This window comes from Nymphalis io, chromosome 2, assembly GCF_905147045.1.
Source record: "Nymphalis io chromosome 2, ilAglIoxx1.1, whole genome shotgun sequence".
In the NCBI taxonomy this organism is placed as follows: domain Eukaryota; kingdom Metazoa; phylum Arthropoda; class Insecta; order Lepidoptera; family Nymphalidae; genus Nymphalis; species Nymphalis io.
In genome coordinates this window covers 9,232,485-9,250,860 of record NC_065889.1, presented here as the reverse complement: position 1 = coordinate 9,250,860, position 18,376 = coordinate 9,232,485, and the positions used below count along the sequence as shown (strand labels likewise).

Genomic DNA, 18,376 nt, shown 5'->3' with positions numbered 1-18,376 from the left:
CAATTGTGGTAAGGAATGCAATTAATATCGAAGCTGCGTTATAATATGGACATCCTTTAATACCTGTGCTCCATACATCTACATCTAATTGACACGAGTTCATTATGTATATGTTTTAATTATTTGTTGTTGGTGTTCATTCATTATACTAAGAAATGAAGGTCGAATTGTTTCAATTTTAAACACCGTTTTATTTTAGCCGAAATGAGTTGCTAGAACACTTCCATATGTGTATCCACTCAAATAGAAAAGGAGTGCGACATTTAGAGACTATTTACTTATCTATTTAACCTATCTTTTCGTCCTAATCTGACTAATCTGTAACTTTTTTATTTTAAGTTTTAAATTGAAATACTTGTTCTGAATGTTTTATTTTAAAATACATATCAACGTGTTTTGAAAAATATATAATATAAATAGAATTTTATTAAGTATATACCTATTTTAAATTAAACTGTTTAGTTTAGTAGGCTATCTATTTAGTCCGACGCTAAATTATAACATCTTATAAATTAGGAAAACATATATTTAGATTAGAGGTCTTCCGGTTATAAATTTTTTGCTTGAGGTGTCAGGTTGCCTCTCAACTTGTTTGTGATTTGTGACAGTGTAATACATAAAAAATAAATGCCTTACTCTTTACATTACTGTGTGAATTGTGGCTTTCAAAACTAGTTAATTCCAGTAATTGGATTGAAAAACATTCTACACAATAAATAAACTATATGTGGATGTTAGAAAATTTAGTTCACGATTCCTTTAGATCGAGCTGACGAAAACGTGTTTAGCGTTTTAACACGCTGATTTGTACAATATATAAATGTATTATTTTCTCCTTGAATCGATTGATGTCTCCTAATAGAAGGCACGTACAAAACAAGCTCTTAGTCACGTTTAGCATTTTTCTAGATGTATAACTTTTTTTTTCTGCATGTGCAGTAAATTTGACGTTCGCAATATTTCTTTTTAGGACATTCACAATGGTCCCTATACACGTTGTATAAAACTGTTAAAAACTTGTAAGAAATATTAAATTAATTTTGATGATTCAGACGGCTCATCTATGTGTTCTTCTCACGCTTTCACGATATGACAATGTGAAACATAAACTTGCTTCAATAATACATCGAATTTCATCGTACTACTTAGGACAATAAACATTAGGTTAATAAAATTTCATATTAATCTAAAATGTTCCGTTTTCGATAAACAAATTCTTGTACAGATTGGCCCCGAATTAGTCAGCTGAGGCAAGGTCACGAGTATAACATACATAGGCGACGTATTAACAATTTGCATAGACCTCCTCGATGGCTGGAGGTCTTGTAAATATCAGTTCCGCAAATATAAATCCAAAATTGGTTAGAAGAAAGAACTATCGAATGTGTTATAGCCCGGAAGATGGCTGTCAATAAATACAGTTTGTTTTTTGTGGTCTGCAGGTACAAAACGGTATCCGCGACACGTCATGGGACAAAATTGTTTCATCATTCGTAACGTGGCCTCGGATTTTCTTTCCGCAATCGTACGTTCACCTGTTTCCTTTGTGCTGCAAACTCTTTCTTCTTGATCTGTCTCAGCCGGTATCGAGGAATTAGAACGTCTTTCATCTAGGATTTAATGTCATTACACGTATTGATAAGTTGCTGTTAAAGTTTCTCTGTTCTTTTGTATCATAACTTCAATTACATTAAAATTGTGTTAGAACATTTTAGCAATTTTTTTTTTTATCATTCTATTTATATTTTAAACTTAACGCTTATTTTTAGACGGTTCTTATTTTATTGTAACTCGATATCGACTCGCTATGGTTTTTAAACCCATACATAAAAAAGTCCGCTATATTTGTAATTCTGTCGAATTGGTTAACAACATGGGATCTTAGTTGGCTAGTCAGAAAATTGTTCCTGGTAAATGTTAGTTTCGTTTTAAGGAATAAACAATGGGAGTGCGAGGTGGTTACTTTGGTTAGAGATGCAATCACTCATATTGCATTCGTACAAGTTCCGTAGTTGATAAAATTATTATGTTATATTGCATTACATGCAAGAATATTTAGAGTAAAACTTGAGGGTTCATATCGTCCAACTTTATGTGGAGGGCATACTTAACACATTTTACAGAATAGAATCGGAACCATCGTTGGATGGTAAAAGAATCTTTAATTAATAACATTAATCCAAAAATTTATCTGTTCTTTACAATTATAGGTCAGTTGCATTTATATTCATTGAGTGGGATTATTGGTATTGCCGTTTCAGTGGTTTTGCAACCGTGGTGTAATATATCAGTACTGAGGCTGCTGGCATTTGTGTACATGGTATCAGAATTATATCGCAGTTTGATGTGGGAAGTGTGCCAACATTATATACTAAAGTAGAATCTTTCTTATTGATGACATCATCATCATCATTTTAATCGTAAACATTACACTTAATTATTGTTTATTCTCTAATTAAATTTATAAAGAACCATTATTTATATATACATTTATATCTTTGAAAAAATAAATAACGCGGAAGTATTATTACGTGCTTTAAACTATTTTTACAATGTTTATAATAATCGAAATCTATCAGAATTTAGAATTTAGCATGGCATATTATTTAATTTTATTTATATACATCTGAAACTTCTTCAACTTGTCAATCCAATCGTGTTAGATAAAAGTGATACAATAGATAAATACTATATTACATAAATCTATTTTTGGCTACCTTGTTGTTTGTTTGGGTGTATTACATTTATTATTTTGAAAGTAAGTTGTTGGTAAGATTGGCGTTTGTCCAGCGTTGCCGGCACACCGCGACGCCATACATACGACGCTACTAAATCACTCATACATATATACAAAACACTAACGTAAGAACATAAGCATGTCATAGTGGTCTCGCGCTTGTTTATACCGTCTGCTCCAATGGCACCGATACGAACATATTCTTAAAATATATTTTTAAATTGCTAATGTAATCAGTACGTAAACTACTGTCACGCCTTTTCTTATTTTAATTAATTGAATGTTTTTTACATAAATATTCTTCTAAATGCAGTTTTTTTTTGAAAATCGAACAATGTTTATCGCAAAATCTTGAAAGCCTTCGAGCCTTGAACCGATTTGAAAAACTATACTTTTTGATTTCTGAAAAATCAATTTTCTTTGTCGAGGGTCAAACCCGTTGATTGTAAAAACCATAGCTATATTATTGCACAACAGTACAGTAACAGTAACAGCCTGTTAATGTCCCACTGCTGGGCTAAGGCCTCCTCTCCCTTTTGAGGAGAAGGTTTGGAGCTTATTCCACCACGCTGCTCCAATGCGTAGATTGGTAGAATACACATGTGGCAGAATTTCAATGAAATTAGACACATGCAGGTTTCCTCACGATGTTTTCCTTCACCGTTAAGCACGAGATGAATTATAAACACAAATTAAGCACATGAAAATTCAGTGGTTTTGCACAAGCCGATAGTGTTTTAACAAATTGTGTCATAATTTACTTTTATTTCATCATTTTCATATATTATCCGTCGTAAATGTTTAAATTGACATGATACTCAATTTCATAATCTAGAATCATCTAGAAACTTTGATTATTACCCACTTGCATTCACCAACGCAACAGTAAGTAGATTCAAATCAGTTATAGGTCACGATAAAAAAATATTGTATATTTGGACTTGATTTTTTGTGATTCAAATATGCATTTAAGTGCTAATTTAATGCTTTTAATAATTATTCAATTATTACAGAAAGGTGATCAAAGAGATGTCGAATAAAAATTTTTTAACTGGCACCATTTGACTTTCGCGATCTCATTTGCATTGTTTACAAGACATTCTATTTTCAATTCAAATTCAATTATTGCATTATTGTAATCTTACGTTATAATGTTATTTTTTTATGTACACTTTGTCACAATCGGCTATACAATGGCGTGCAGTATAAATAATTTTGGAGTACGTATAATTTATATTGCACAATATCGTCTGATTATTTTTCGATGGTTACAGATATCAACAATAGAAAAATTTAACGAATTTAAATATTATAAATTAACATACAGAGGTCATCATATAAAGAATATATAATTTGTTACATGTGGTCAGTGAAACACAATACTATTTTATATATTAAAGAATATAATATAAACATATCAACGCAACCTTCTACTCACTTCACTCACTAACTCAATGTAGAGTAGGCAGTGGGACTTATCAGACTCTTAATCATCTTATTTATTATATCATGGTAGATTTATTCGATAAGCATTCCAAAAATAATTTATTTGATATTATTTGTCATTAAATTAGTCCGTGAAACTGTTGTGCAAACAAAGCTTTTTTATTAGTTCTTGTCATATCTCGTTTATATTTTGAAATGGTAAATGTTTTTTTATTTACCGACAATTTACTGAAAAATATAAATAATTTCGAACGGTCGCGGTAGGGATTCTTGGCAGGGATGAGATGAAACGAAAAAAAAGTTTCCTTATTTACGTACGCTGTAGCACTTACGTACTTTTATTTAACATTTTACGTCAAGGTTTATTTTATCGTTGAAGTTCTAATTTTAAATAATTCAAGATTGCCCTGTGGGTATTATACGTCGAACTTTCCAGAAGATCGCGAGTTCAAGAACTGAGTTTTCACGTGTCTGGTTTGTGTTTATAATTTTGTACATTTATATGCACCAACCCATTCAGCGTTCAGCGTCCTGGAATGAGCTTTCTTTAATAGAAGAGAGAATAAGCCTTTATTCAGCAGTGGTATGCTTACATGCTGTCACTATAATATACTGTATTTATTTATTATTAGAAAGTAGGACTATTAAGTTAACAGAACAAATTTTATAACCAAAATAATTAAAAAATAACTACTTAAATGTAAAGATTCATTAAACATATTTATGGAGACAATTTTGTTAATCCGCGCGGTTCAACGGCTTATTGATTGCCTTACGATGTCAACGCCGCAGGATCGATCCTGATCCCTTAAGAACACAACAGCATATAATTTACTATACGATTACTGTACAGTCTTAAGGTATATAAAGATTTTCTTTTTCTTGACCATTAGTTTAATATAATATATACTGAAATGTATCGATATAAGCGATGACTAGCCAATCGGTAATTGAATTGATAAATAATTCATTAAATACCGTCGCAGAATCAGTATGATGAACTGTGAATGAGTAATTCTATTTGCTGATGGAAAATATATCGAAAAGCTTTCAACAGATAACAAGGTTTATATGTATTATAACGTGTGTTATTTCGAATGTTATTCAAATAATTGAGGACGGTGTCATTATTTATTCTGATTAATAATGATTTATTATATTTACGAGTACAATAATCAAAATAACACAGTAGCAGTAAATAGATAACATAATAAATTATTTGACGTGTTTTATTTAATTAGTTTAGTTAGACGATAAATTCATGACGCTGAGTCTATATAAAGTAAGAGAGACGGTTTTTTTTAAGCTATGTATCTATTGATATACACCCATCTGAACAATAATGGGTATAAAACAAGATCTTGTTACTGTGCTCAAGAAGATTTCGAACTTGATTTTCATCATGCATTGGCGAATACACATGTAGCATGTTTTTTCGAAATTACTTCTTGCTCTTAGCCCAAGTGGCCTCGACAGCGTCACCGGGCGGGGGCGAGTCTTGTAAGATACTCAGCCGGATGTTGGGAGTCGACTTAAGGGCTCAAAATATGCGAGTCCTAAGGGTCGTGAGGCCTGTGAGACCGAACCTCGGCTTAGGACACTGTTGGCCTCGGGAAAGAGGACAGTGAGTGTGCAATGACCCCGTCATAAGCGCGGTCGGGTTATAATAAAAGACACATGTATGGACACATGTATGGTTTCTCACGATGTTTCACTGCACCGTCGAGCGCGAGATGAAGTATAAACACAAATTAACTAAAAAACTCAGTGATTGTCTTTCGGATTCTAACTCGAAAACTTTAAGTTAAGATCCACACGTTCTATTTACTGCGCCTTCTATCATCTTGTAATTATTGTAAAGGTTACGGTTATTGAAATGCATGTTTATAAATCAATATGTTTTCAGCTCTCCATAGTCTACGTTTTTATATTATAGAAGTCGAGTATGTACGTATGTAAATGATTCTTTCGTCTTACGTAATTCAGTGAAGAAATGATGATACAGACTCCAAACCAATTTAATCTGACGCGCAACAGCACAATGAACATCTGATTAAGTTTTTATGGATTTTGATTCAACTGGTTTTTTTCATAATAAAAAAAGGGATAAAAAGAAGTTGAATAAAATCTTGAATTTTTTAAAGTACTTTATGTTGTAAGACATTTAAAATACGATACGATTTATCGAGCGTTAGAAACTGACCCACGTGTGCAGTGCGGTGACTATGTGGTTGCGCAAGGACGGCAGCATTCATACTCTATTCACAGCACCTATGTAGAATTCACGCATTTATTTTATTACAAATCAATTTGCCTTGAGCGTTATCTACAACGTTAGCGTATTTACTTACGTTTGTGTTACAATATAATATTTTCTTAAATTATATGTGAATGATAAATTGGTTTATATAAAAGTGCACGTCGGTGGTTCGTAGGTATATGTATGTTGGGTGTTCAGGGATAGATGTTCATTTCCTCTCCATTGCGCCAATTGCGCTTGTTTGTGGACGACACTGGACTAATTGCGAAACTCCGCAATTAACAGTCGCCTGATGGATGAATGCGCACCTCACGACATTCGTCCGTGGCATTCAATGTAATGAGCTATGAAGCGCTTAATAACAGTAACTGATATAGGAGTTTACGAGTTTCGTTTTCCTATATTTGCTTGTTTGTTAAAAAATAATACCGCTTTATGGCTACTTAGTTACATTGCCACTTAGTTTTATTATGACTAATAGCTACCGTTTTAATAGTTCTTTGAGACGTCTGTCTGCACTCTGCATAACTATTACGTCATTTGACTGATTTCGATCAGGTAATTATTTTATTAGGTCGTTACTAATCGATGTTTCGTCGACAAGATCCGAAGCATTTCATTGACTATTGGTCTATTCCAAGATGAGTAATTTTATAATTTAACGTTTAAATAGGCAAAAGCAGACGTTCATAATACTTATTTATCTTATAACCGTGGAAAAAACTTATATTTATATAAATTATTAATAAATTACTTCGTTTTTCCCGAAAACGTCTTAAAATCTGTAACAAAAAATATACATATCTCTACATATTTGTTTAGTTAACTTTAAAATTTGATAAAAATAACGAGAAAAAAGACTTAAAAAAATTAATATATTAATAAACATTGTCATAATCAAATTAACGTTGCTGATGCTAGCCACTTTGACAAGCCATTCTTGATACCTTATTATTAGATATAATACCGCCAAGGAGCAAAACTCCGTACCAATATTCACCATAACAATTAAACCATTGAAAGGCCCATGTTATTGTAGACTCGAAAACATATTACAACTAGATTAGTGCATGGTAAGGGGTTATATTTCTTACGATCCTAATGTATATGGACGAACGTATTATCAGATTGTGGTACGCAACATTTATATAAATTAATATCAATTTTAATATATCTTATAAATTGGAAAATACGGGCGCCGTTTAAAAATATAAACTTGTTCAAGCGGTAAGCCCCAAGTTTTAAAAACCAGACGTGACTGACTCATCTTTATGTATATATAATTTTCCTTATTACGGGATTCCTAATCTGATTGATCGTATTCGTTATTTTTATTACAAGACAATCGTTATACAAAGCTAATTTATGATATATTTTTTATTGAATATTTTATATGTTCAAAGCATTGAGCACAAACAATACTTCACGATTGATTATTAATGACAACCCAACAAATCTATTGTAAGTACGTTTATACGAGGTGCGGCAGTTATATCCCATTGTCTTTGTAAAATGTAAGCGCAATGGAAGGTCTTTTTTGTCATTACGGTCAACTGGTTTATATCTCGAGTCATAATTAATGGTAACACCTACACGTTATTCTAACACGTTTTTATTTGTGATCTTCAATTAATATTCGAAATGACTCAAACAAGTTTTGCACAAATCAAATTAACATATTTTTGATCAAATAGACTTTTTCAAGTCCTATGAATGGTCGAGCACCACCACCGGTTCGAAATGATACCGATAAGAATCGGGAAGAAACTCCGCGGTTAGCCTTTAAAAAAAATACAAATTTGTTTAAATTACATACACTTAGTTTCTAAACGAGATCCAGCAATTATTCAATGAATGCATTTTTCCATATATTCAGAAACAGAGTAATTGGCTTTACTAATAAGAATATTTTTTAATAATTCATTGAAGCCCGCTCATTGGCAACTCAAGTGTAGACTGTGGAAATAAATTAAAATGCGTATACCTAGTCCTAAAAACTATTTATTAACTTAAAACTTAAAATTAGCTCAATATTTTAATAAAAAAACTCTGAAATATCTTCAGATATTCACTTAAGACGTTCGAAAGTAAGGATTAGCAATATGATTTAATTCTTAGTAAATGTTCAGCACACTGTTTCCTTGCACTCGAAAATCTAATGGAACAGCAATAAACCAAACGCATGGAGAGAACAAAAACTGGATCACTACAGGCTTTCCGTACTTTCCGGGGCACGGGAGTGCAAACACTATAAACATCTGAGGAAACATTGCAAAACTACTACTACTACATTTTTTGGATAGAAAGACATATTTTTTTATAGGCCATTATAAGCTAGACTAGACGCAGTTACCAAATTGTTTGGTAGGTCAATAAGACGACCGCAGAAATTTTGGCAGGTTCATGGAGTGACAAGTAGGCTTGAACAGTTTATGGAGCGCACCGCGACTGTAATGTCTACGTACACGAATATTAAAAGCCAAGTAATTTTAATGAAACACTTAAAAATGTATATTGTTTAAATTACATAATATTTTAATTAATTCTGTAGATAACATATTTCGTCATGTAAATGTAAGTAATTTAATATTGCACCAGTAACGTATCCGTAACACCAAACAGATTGCAATCATTAATGCGTTCCACATTGATGAATTGCGGACTCAGCCTAAGTCGACGTCGGCGGCTACCTGGCTTGTGTCAGTTGTATCAATGCCCCTACAACATACTAATAATGCTAAAATATATCCATGTACGTCAAATCGTCAACGTGTTCTAAAAATAAATTTCCTTTGACATATGGTATACATATTATAAACTAGATTTGGCTATTTGTGAACCATATTATCTTAAAAAGAGGCAATCATTTTGAAATTATAGACAGGCACTTCAATTTTATTTATTTGTATAGATTGTTAACGTTGAAGAATCAAGCAGACTAATTTATTGTTAAATTTATTCTTTATTTTAGCTTGCATTGATACAGCTAAATCATATCAATTAAAATAGCTTACAATATATTAAAGTGAATCTATTTGTAACTTTTACCATTACATTTGACCTGCGTCATTACGGAGACTTATTTGCATCATGGAAATTAAAATAATCATGTAAAAACTGTATTTTTACTTAAGGCTTAAATAATCTTTATAATTAAGGGATGTTTCTGTTCATATTTATTGTGGTAAATGCTTATTATATCTTATAAGTTGGAAAATACGGGCGGGCATATACTATTATTATGTCTTTCTTGTAATTTCCACGATCAAACAGATGATTTATCCCTCCTGTGACTAACCCGCTACGTCTTGGGTTGTGTAAGATTATAAAATATTGTGAGCGCCCTCCGCGTACATGCGATTGTGCGCGTAGGCAGTTTCACAATGACCACAGTCCATTGACCTCGCGTTTCTGTAGGTTACTAGATATGCCCATTTCCGTACATACTCGAAACGTTCTATCAATATATTATATGGTATCTGTAAGTGTTTTGTTTGTTTATAAAACGATCGAGTATTCATTATTTATTATTTACATGAATATATCACCTACATTCTAATTGCTGTAGTATTTTTTTCAAGTAACTCGCTAAAAGTGATTAGCTTTCAAAATCAACTAGATAGTTGCATAATGTTTACAATTCTCGAATGTCTATCTGCATTAATGTTAATTGCTGTTACAATTGTTCATAATTCGAGATTAATAATGCTGTTTTTTTTCTTCTCATTATTCAATGATATTGCGTGTGGTTGATTGACTAATATGTTTTCTCATGGATTATCGATTGCTTTATAATGTCTCGTAGTCATTACATGTTAAGTTTCACAAACCAAATGACCGTGACAAGTGACGGCATCAAATCAAAGGATTGACAGGACTCATATTATTTCCAGCAAAATACATTCGAGGTATTTCATTGTAACATTAAGTAGGTATGATTGTATCGTATTTTACCAAGTAACATGATAGTAACGTAGTTTAGATTTATATCATCTTTATTATTAAGAATAATCTCTGTAATATAATCGTTCGTATTAGATAAAGTTACTTGAAGAATATTTATATGTTTTGTATATTAATTATTTGTTGTTATTATTAGTTTCATTAAGCAATTATTCATCTGTTGCGCTTTCTAAGAGCACTCATTAAGTAACTCTATAGTTAAATGAACGCCACAAAACTGGTTTCCCGGTTACAGATACGCGATGAATACAAAAGTAACGACGGGGAAAGGAAAATATTGTGAAGTGGGCCGTGTAATAATAGCAACAGTTAGCCTGGACCAGTTTGATATTTCAATACAACTACTCTGCTTTTAAAGTTATATGAAGATAAAATTGTATTTTTAATTAAATACTAGCTAATTGCGAATAGTTTGTAAACAAATATCGAATACAATCAGACGGACAGAGTTACTATCCCATTTATAATATTTGTATAGATGACTTGACACCCTTACCCTTCATCTAATTTAGATTGACTGGACTACGCCTTACTACCTTCACTCAAGATTCGCGAACTTATTGAATACGAACAAAACAAGTACAATAATGACATAATTTAAACAATGTACATTAACCACATACACTATTAAGTACTTGCATAGTTTTGATGCAAGAACAAAATATAAATCAGTTATATGACGGATAATGTGCATACGATTAATCTTAATGAGAATGAATAGCCTGTGGGAGATAAAACAGACGGTGCGATACATGTTTGTAAATATATAAGAGAGCGAGCGCCCGTCTGATGTCAAGGACGTGCCCTCCAAGCTCCGCATGTGCGATTAGCCCGAGCGAGTCCACTTAACCAAGATCTCTTAACATATGCTCACTTAAACCACATAGCTAAGATTAAATGAAACATCGCGTATCACTTGTAAATGGTTCCTCTTATTCCTCAAGGGTCGAGTTCTAGTTACGGCGTTCGCGAAACGTTTATATAACACATAACGCGAATCATTTCGTTTTAGATGACTTATTCGCTTAGTGCCGATTAATCGTTGAGATATATTAAATAACTCCTTGGAGTAGTGAGTGTCATTGAAAGTGATCGAAGTTAGATTCATGATAACTATAGTAGAATATTTTAAGGCTAATTGGTAATTATTTTGTGTTTATCACTATATTCAAAGCGCCGTTCGCTTGTTTCGCTTTTTAATGGAAGTTATTACTACAAATATGTAAATATAGTGGTTAACACTAAGATTTTCGAACAATTGAAATATATAAACGAAAACTAAATTTTGTTAACGGTTTTAGTGGAATAACTTAGTAAGAAAATAAGTATGTACTTTAATATAGTGACCAAATAATCGAAATAAATACATACATTTGTATGAGGCTTGTTAATTAGATGTGTAGTGAATATTAGCAAATATTTTTAGGCATATTTTTTTGCTTTGCGTAACGTATAAATTTTTTCACATATTGTAGTTAACTCTATTATGCTTATAGCACTGACAAGTATGAATTACGTCAAAGGTAGAGAAAGTAACACAAGGAATTTGTATTGAGTGTCAAGTATTTTGTGTGACAAGGCAGTAGCGAATTCGCACTTATTTTGTGTAGTTTAATCGTCATTAGAAGGTATCGTTTGGTATTTTGACAATTCTTATTTTGGCATTTATATCAAAGCTCGTACGTTCGAGATATAAATTGTATGCATTTTATCAAGAGTATAGTCGTTCTGAGTGTTACTATAATACGGTATATTTACTGTCATTTTGTGCAATTTACATTGTAGTCTCATACACATGGACAAATAAACTTGCTATAAAAATAGTAATAAAAAATAAGTTATTCTTTAAATATGCTAATTAAATCGCATATATTTTTTTGTCAGTTTTAAAATATATTTTTCTGCATTGATCTCATTTAAATTATTGAGCATGAACCATCGCATGGACCGATGTTGTTTTTTTTATATGCTGTATTATTTTTATTTATTTATGTAATGCCAGGTACATTTTAATGAGAATTTTTGCAGTGGTAGTCCTTCCTATGTTTCCGATGCAATCATTCTCTTGATTGTTATTCAGACAGTTTTCGATAAGTAAATAGTCGTGTTTTAAAGAGTATCCACGAATTATACCTTAGCATCGCAATCTCGTATTTACTTCTTTGATAAATAGAAGAGCATTTTAATTCATAACGAACGACTGTATTGACGTTTGGCTGCTATTGATATATAAAACGGTATCCGAAACTGTCTGTATAACATTATCACATGTTTCTGCATGCATTGCCTGTGCTAGCGAGTGGTTGTGTTGCATGCAGGTCTAGGCGCGCTTCGCAGCAGCTGTCCAGGAGCGCTGAGAGCATCGACCAGGCATACAAAAGGTAATCTTATACTTTGTTTTTATTTGACACGGAACAAATATTTAGCGAGCACGTGTAGCTTGATGTTTGTGTCATATTTTTTGCAATTTTGTCCTCGTTTCAATGCCAAGTATTTTTAAAATCGAAACTAAATTTTAATCATTTAGTGGTTTATTTAAGACGATATTCGACTGCGCTGTCAATGTATCATATACTTATATTTATACTATCGCTATGTTAATGAAATGAGCTTCGATGTCAACAAATCAATCGTTGTGTCTCTCAATTATACTCACCATCACGCACTTTTAGCGCAGTACATTTGAAAAGACATTAACATAAACTTACGAAACTCTGATTGATCCTGTTTGTTTATATTGAACGAGTTCTCTGAATGTTATTTACGGCGTTTTCTTTCAACATTTGCCAATTATTCGTACAGTCACACGGATTTTTATACTTTTTCCCGTCATACGTGATCATCAAACCGGCCATTATTCCACGAGACGTTGTCGACGAATGCTTCTCTTGTCGATTTATATTTAATTTTTATTTAATTAAATTAAAAATTCATGTCTTGTTTGTACCCGAATTACTAATGTGTTATAATAATATTATATGTAGCTAAATGTAATTGTAAGTTTAACTTTTGAAATATGAAGTTTTTTAGTTTTAATAATATATTTAACTCTGCTGGTTTGAAGTATAACTTCAAATGCATAATAAAGTTTTTTTTTTTTTTATTTTTTTTAGTCGTTAGCTATTTTCTTTATGATGCAATAAGCTGAGATTCGAGATGGCACAGTGATTATATGCCAATGAATTTAATGTACTTAAATTCATCTCGTGCTCGTTGGTGAAGGGAAACATTGTGGGGTAACTTGCATGCGTCAAATAAACCAATTCCCATTGAAGCGGCGTGGTGGAATAAGCTTCTAAACGATTTCCTCGAGAGGAGACCTTTCCCAGTAGTGGGGCATTTACAAGAAAAATATCTGAAATGTTTATTTTAACATCTAATGAAGCAGCAAATATTATAAATAATAATATGAAAGATACTATTATAGTTTTGCACAATGTTATATATAAAGTGATATTTAACATTGCAGGTCGAAAAGTCGCTCAGTTGACCATGGCTTCGCTGCCCCCTTTGACCTGGATTCCCTTCGTTCCAAAGTCGAGGGGAGATTTGACGCTGTTAACAGAGGTAAGCATAAGATTTTTCTTTACATATGTTTTAAATTCTATTTTAAATTCATATTTGATACAAACTCGCTAGTTAGTCGCAATTCGTCCGCCGGTCCTTGGCAAGGGACACGAACTTGTACCACGTCATAAACAGAATCCGGCTCTATCGTAATAAATTAATCTTGTATATTCGTTACATCAACAAATGTTTGCTTATTTTGCTTCAGTTTTGCAGGATGCTAGTTATAATTATTTAGCTCTGTTCAATGATGATTTATGATTCCGTCAATGACTAAGGAGTTTATTTAAGATTTATATCCAGATGGATTTTAAGACTGATGTCATCAACAAAGTAACGAGAAATCCGTTCCGAATCGAATTATAAATATTTTTGAATTTAAAGGAAAACAAATTACATCTTAAATTATTCTTGTCCAGCTTTAGTGCTGGCCCGATGTTGTTGCCAGCTGTCGTTACGATATTGAAATAATACATCCAATTCATATGTAATTGTTTTTTTATAATTTGTAAAATTCAGTCATTCAGTGCGTCATCTTACCTAAATAATTTATTATTCGATTCCTTTTTTTTCACTTTGCATCGAGAATAATATATTATTTACATATAAGAATCGTACCTAAACCCTTCGTGACTTAAGAAATCACTTGAATAGATTTTATTGGCAATGCGTCAAGAATCAAGTGTCGTACGAACACCGGCAACCCATTTGGCGTTGCATACGATTTGAGTATCGACGTAGCTGCATTTTCAGATGACATAATATAATTTGTAAAAAAATAAAAGTATATTTTTTTAAATTTAAAAGAAGTCGTTTTTTGCTTATATTTATTTTTATATCATGTTTATGCATTTGTCATAGTTCTAAATTCTCTACTTACTAATTCAAAATATATTTTTTGTTAGAGCTTTCTGTAAGGCCTTCTGTGTAGGTACCATACACTAAGCAGATATTCAACCGTCAAACAGCAATATTTAGTACAGTGTTCCGGTTTTAAAGGTGAGTGAGCCAGTGTAACATCAAGCACAAGGGACATAACATCGAAGTTGTTTGCGCATTGGCAATATAAATAAGGTTAATATTTTTTACTGCGTTTGCACGTTCGCTTACCTATTTTATAAAAAAATACTATATTATATTTATATTTTACAATATGAAATCTATATTAATAGTATAATTAGTTAAATGGTATAGAAATTGATGTGCTTCAGCGCCATCTAGCGACGAGTTACAATATAGTGTATATTAGATATATATATATAAAATTTAGAAAAAAATACATTATATATAAATAGTATATGTGCCAACTTTGATTGTGTCATTGGTCAAACGGTGTCAATTTTCTTAATCTCAAACAGATAAATGGACATTTATTTTTATATATAAGATAATTAAATAAAATACACAACTAATACGAATATTTTTTTACGCATGTGTATTTGTAAATTTTCCAAACGTCTAAATACTCACCTAAATCAAGTAAAATATTCGGCAACATGTATTGATTTAACGTCATAGCCAATAGTTGTTCCAGCTTGAACTGTGACCTTTATCCCTGATAGGAATATTAATTGTTTTCGAATATGATTCCTAATCGTCAAAATCTCAACGTCGGGAAATCAATCATAACTGTATCTGTATCTGATGTGGTTGAATAACAGTCGTATCGGAATTATTTGTACCGGGTTCATTAGGTTGCTTTCCATTTCCACGATGTATGTTACATAATAATTATATTGAAACTTTCCTATAGAATTGTTGGTGTACTTTATCATTTAATTTATTCAATGGCTGAAAAACGTTTTGCACATGAGTGTCTAATAAAATAAAAAAAAAAAAATTGAACATGCTCGAAATATAAATTTCAAAATACGTTCACATATGTAAAAAGTACGTAGATATGTCAGGTTTTGATAAAACATATATCCGCTACATTTAAACTTTGTTCAAAGCACTATTTTTGCCTTGAATCACATACAAAAATATATATTTAAGCAGACTGTACTTTTAACTTTTTCCGTATACAGAATAGCTGATACGGAAGAAATGCATACATGCTTATCTTTAACTAGATGTATGTATAGATATGTTACTACGAGCTAGTTATATTTCAACCAACTTACCATGAAAGATTAATGAATTATACACTTAAAATTTTCTCGTGAATCACTTCGTCCACTGGTCAAAGCCGTATGAAAATCCGTTCAGACAGCAGACAGAGGCGGCAGGGCACTTGGTTTAATAATATGCAGTGATGTTGATAGCATAAATATATCATGTATTCATAAATATATGATAGCATAAATATATCATGTATTCATTATAATTATATATCGAAGGTGTACTAAAAAGTAAATAAACGTCGTTGATAACCTTACTTGTTTGTAAATATGCTATAAGTAACTCTCTTATCAATATACCTGATCTGATTTATTTAGTCAATGTCCATGGAATATAGTGCGGAAGTGTAACTATTTCAATTAACATCTTGTTTATCTATTCCGGAATTGAGATCACGCCTTCGAAATCAAATCTTAAAATATTGCTGGCGACTATTTAATAATTATAATTAAGATTTTAGAAATATCAGTAGAGGTGAAGGGTTTTGTGCATAGATGAGCTCTGTATGTAGTCTTGTCTCTCGTATTGGGTCGAACGAAAAGTCATTTGAGTTTTTCTGGCAAGGATTCTCAGTAACAGCCCGAGGAAGATGTTGAGGCCTTGGTGTTTCCGAAAGCACTTGAAGCCATTGCATGTGCTCCTGATCTCTTTCAGTCTTGTGATGGAATGCTGTCCTTTAAGATTATGAGAGTGCGGCAATAGCAATTGCACCTGTGTCTGCGTACACACTTTTAATGTTATATCATAAAATCTCCTCAGCACTTGGGTAGTCCTTGAGATTTTGGTGTCGTGGACGAAATTGGGTCAGGAGAACAGTTAGATGGAGGGATTTCATTAGCACGTGACTGGGCCTCGAATGTACAGTTTTTTGCCTTTCCCTTCAAACCTTTTTGTAGAAATGGTGTTTTTTAGTGTTTCCATAATAATGTTGTATGATATCTTTAGCTTAATATGGTATATTGGCGTCAAGGCGATAGGATGGTTGTGGTTTGTGAATCTTGACTGTTTGAGATATTGTTCGAATCACAGTACAGTTTAATAGTAATGTTTCGAAGTAGATATGTAAAATGTATTTTTAAATATATTAAATTATTCTATTGTTGCAGATGAAGACGAGCAAATCAAGAGGCTCCCTCCACCACCACCGATTAAAACTACGACGTATACGGTAAGCGTTTTTTTTTGTAATATATAGTGTAATACGTACAGTGACCAAAACCGGAACAAACCGGTTTACTAGATAGTAAATAAATAAATAAATAAGCCTAGTGCTTAGAACGCGTGAATGTTAACCGATGATCGTGGGTTCAAACCCGGGCAAGCACCACTGTGTTTTCATGTGCTTAATTTGTGCATCTCGTGCTTGACGGTGAAGGAAAACATCGTGAGGAAACTTTTATGTGTCTGACTTCAATAAATTCTGCCATATGTGTATTCTACCAACCCGCATTGAAGCAGCGTGGTGGAATAAGCTCCAAATCTTCTCCTCAAAAGAGAGAAGAGACCTTCGCACAGCAGTGGGACATTCACAGGCTGTTACTGTTACTGTACTATACTAGATACTACGAGTACGTGCCTCGAACTCTTGTATAAGTAGCGTTATAAGTATCATTTTGTTTATTTTCCTTTCATTACTAATTAGGTCAAAATAAAATATATGGGGGATTGTGAAAACTTATGTCGCAAAAAAATGTCACAATTAATATGAATAAAATTAGCTGAGGGCTTTATTAGACTGGTTAAGTATATTTGGATTTTGTATTTTTGGTAAATTTTCGTAGGTCCGTGATCGCGACACGCTGACGTCGCTGGCCGCCCGGTTCGACACGACGCCCTCTGAGCTCACAAAGCTCAACCGCCTCGCCACCCAGTTCATCTTTCCCGGGCAGACGCTGCTCGTCCCCGATAAGAGGAAAGGTTTGTTGAAATATATCATACATTATATAGGATAGAAAGGATAGAATATAGGAAATATAGGATATAGGAATAGACGACAATGTAGTATCAAAATTTTTTATTTGTTGTAGTATTTTGGTCAGGGCAAGTCCCCAGTGGCAGTCCACCCATGTAACAGACTTCTAGGTCCAAACTCCGAGTTATTATAATTATTGGGGTTTTCTCTTGAAAAAGTTGTGGTAACAGCATGGATTCTGTAGTTGTAATCGTGTAAGTTCGAAGTCTGTACACGTTGGTATGCGCCTGAACTCTTTCCGCTGGTGTCGGATTTGCTGTCCTATCGGATTATGATAGTGAGCGAATAGAGAGCGCCTGTGTTTTAGCAC

At 32.6% G+C, this 18,376-nt stretch overlaps 1 protein-coding gene across 18 annotated transcripts in view; it reads left to right on the top strand.

Annotated features, from left to right (window-relative positions):
• The window catches only part of LOC126774302 (TLD domain-containing protein 2), a 93,423-nt gene that overhangs the window by 40,874 nt on the left and 34,173 nt on the right, over positions 1 to 18,376 (top strand). For 12 of the 18 annotated variants that reach the window (XM_050495850.1, XM_050495859.1, XM_050495787.1 and 9 more), the window contains exons 3-6: positions 12,725 to 12,787; positions 13,876 to 13,973; positions 17,201 to 17,262; positions 17,876 to 18,011. In XM_050495850.1, the coding sequence (XP_050351807.1) occupies positions 12,725 to 12,787; positions 13,876 to 13,973; positions 17,201 to 17,262; positions 17,876 to 18,011 (359 nt within the window). Of the gene's footprint in view, positions 1 to 11,405; positions 11,548 to 12,724; positions 12,788 to 13,875; positions 13,974 to 17,200; positions 17,263 to 17,875; positions 18,012 to 18,376 lie in introns of those variants that run through there. The other 6 variants (XM_050495943.1, XM_050495885.1, XM_050495867.1 and 3 more) reach the window with 2 other exon arrangements.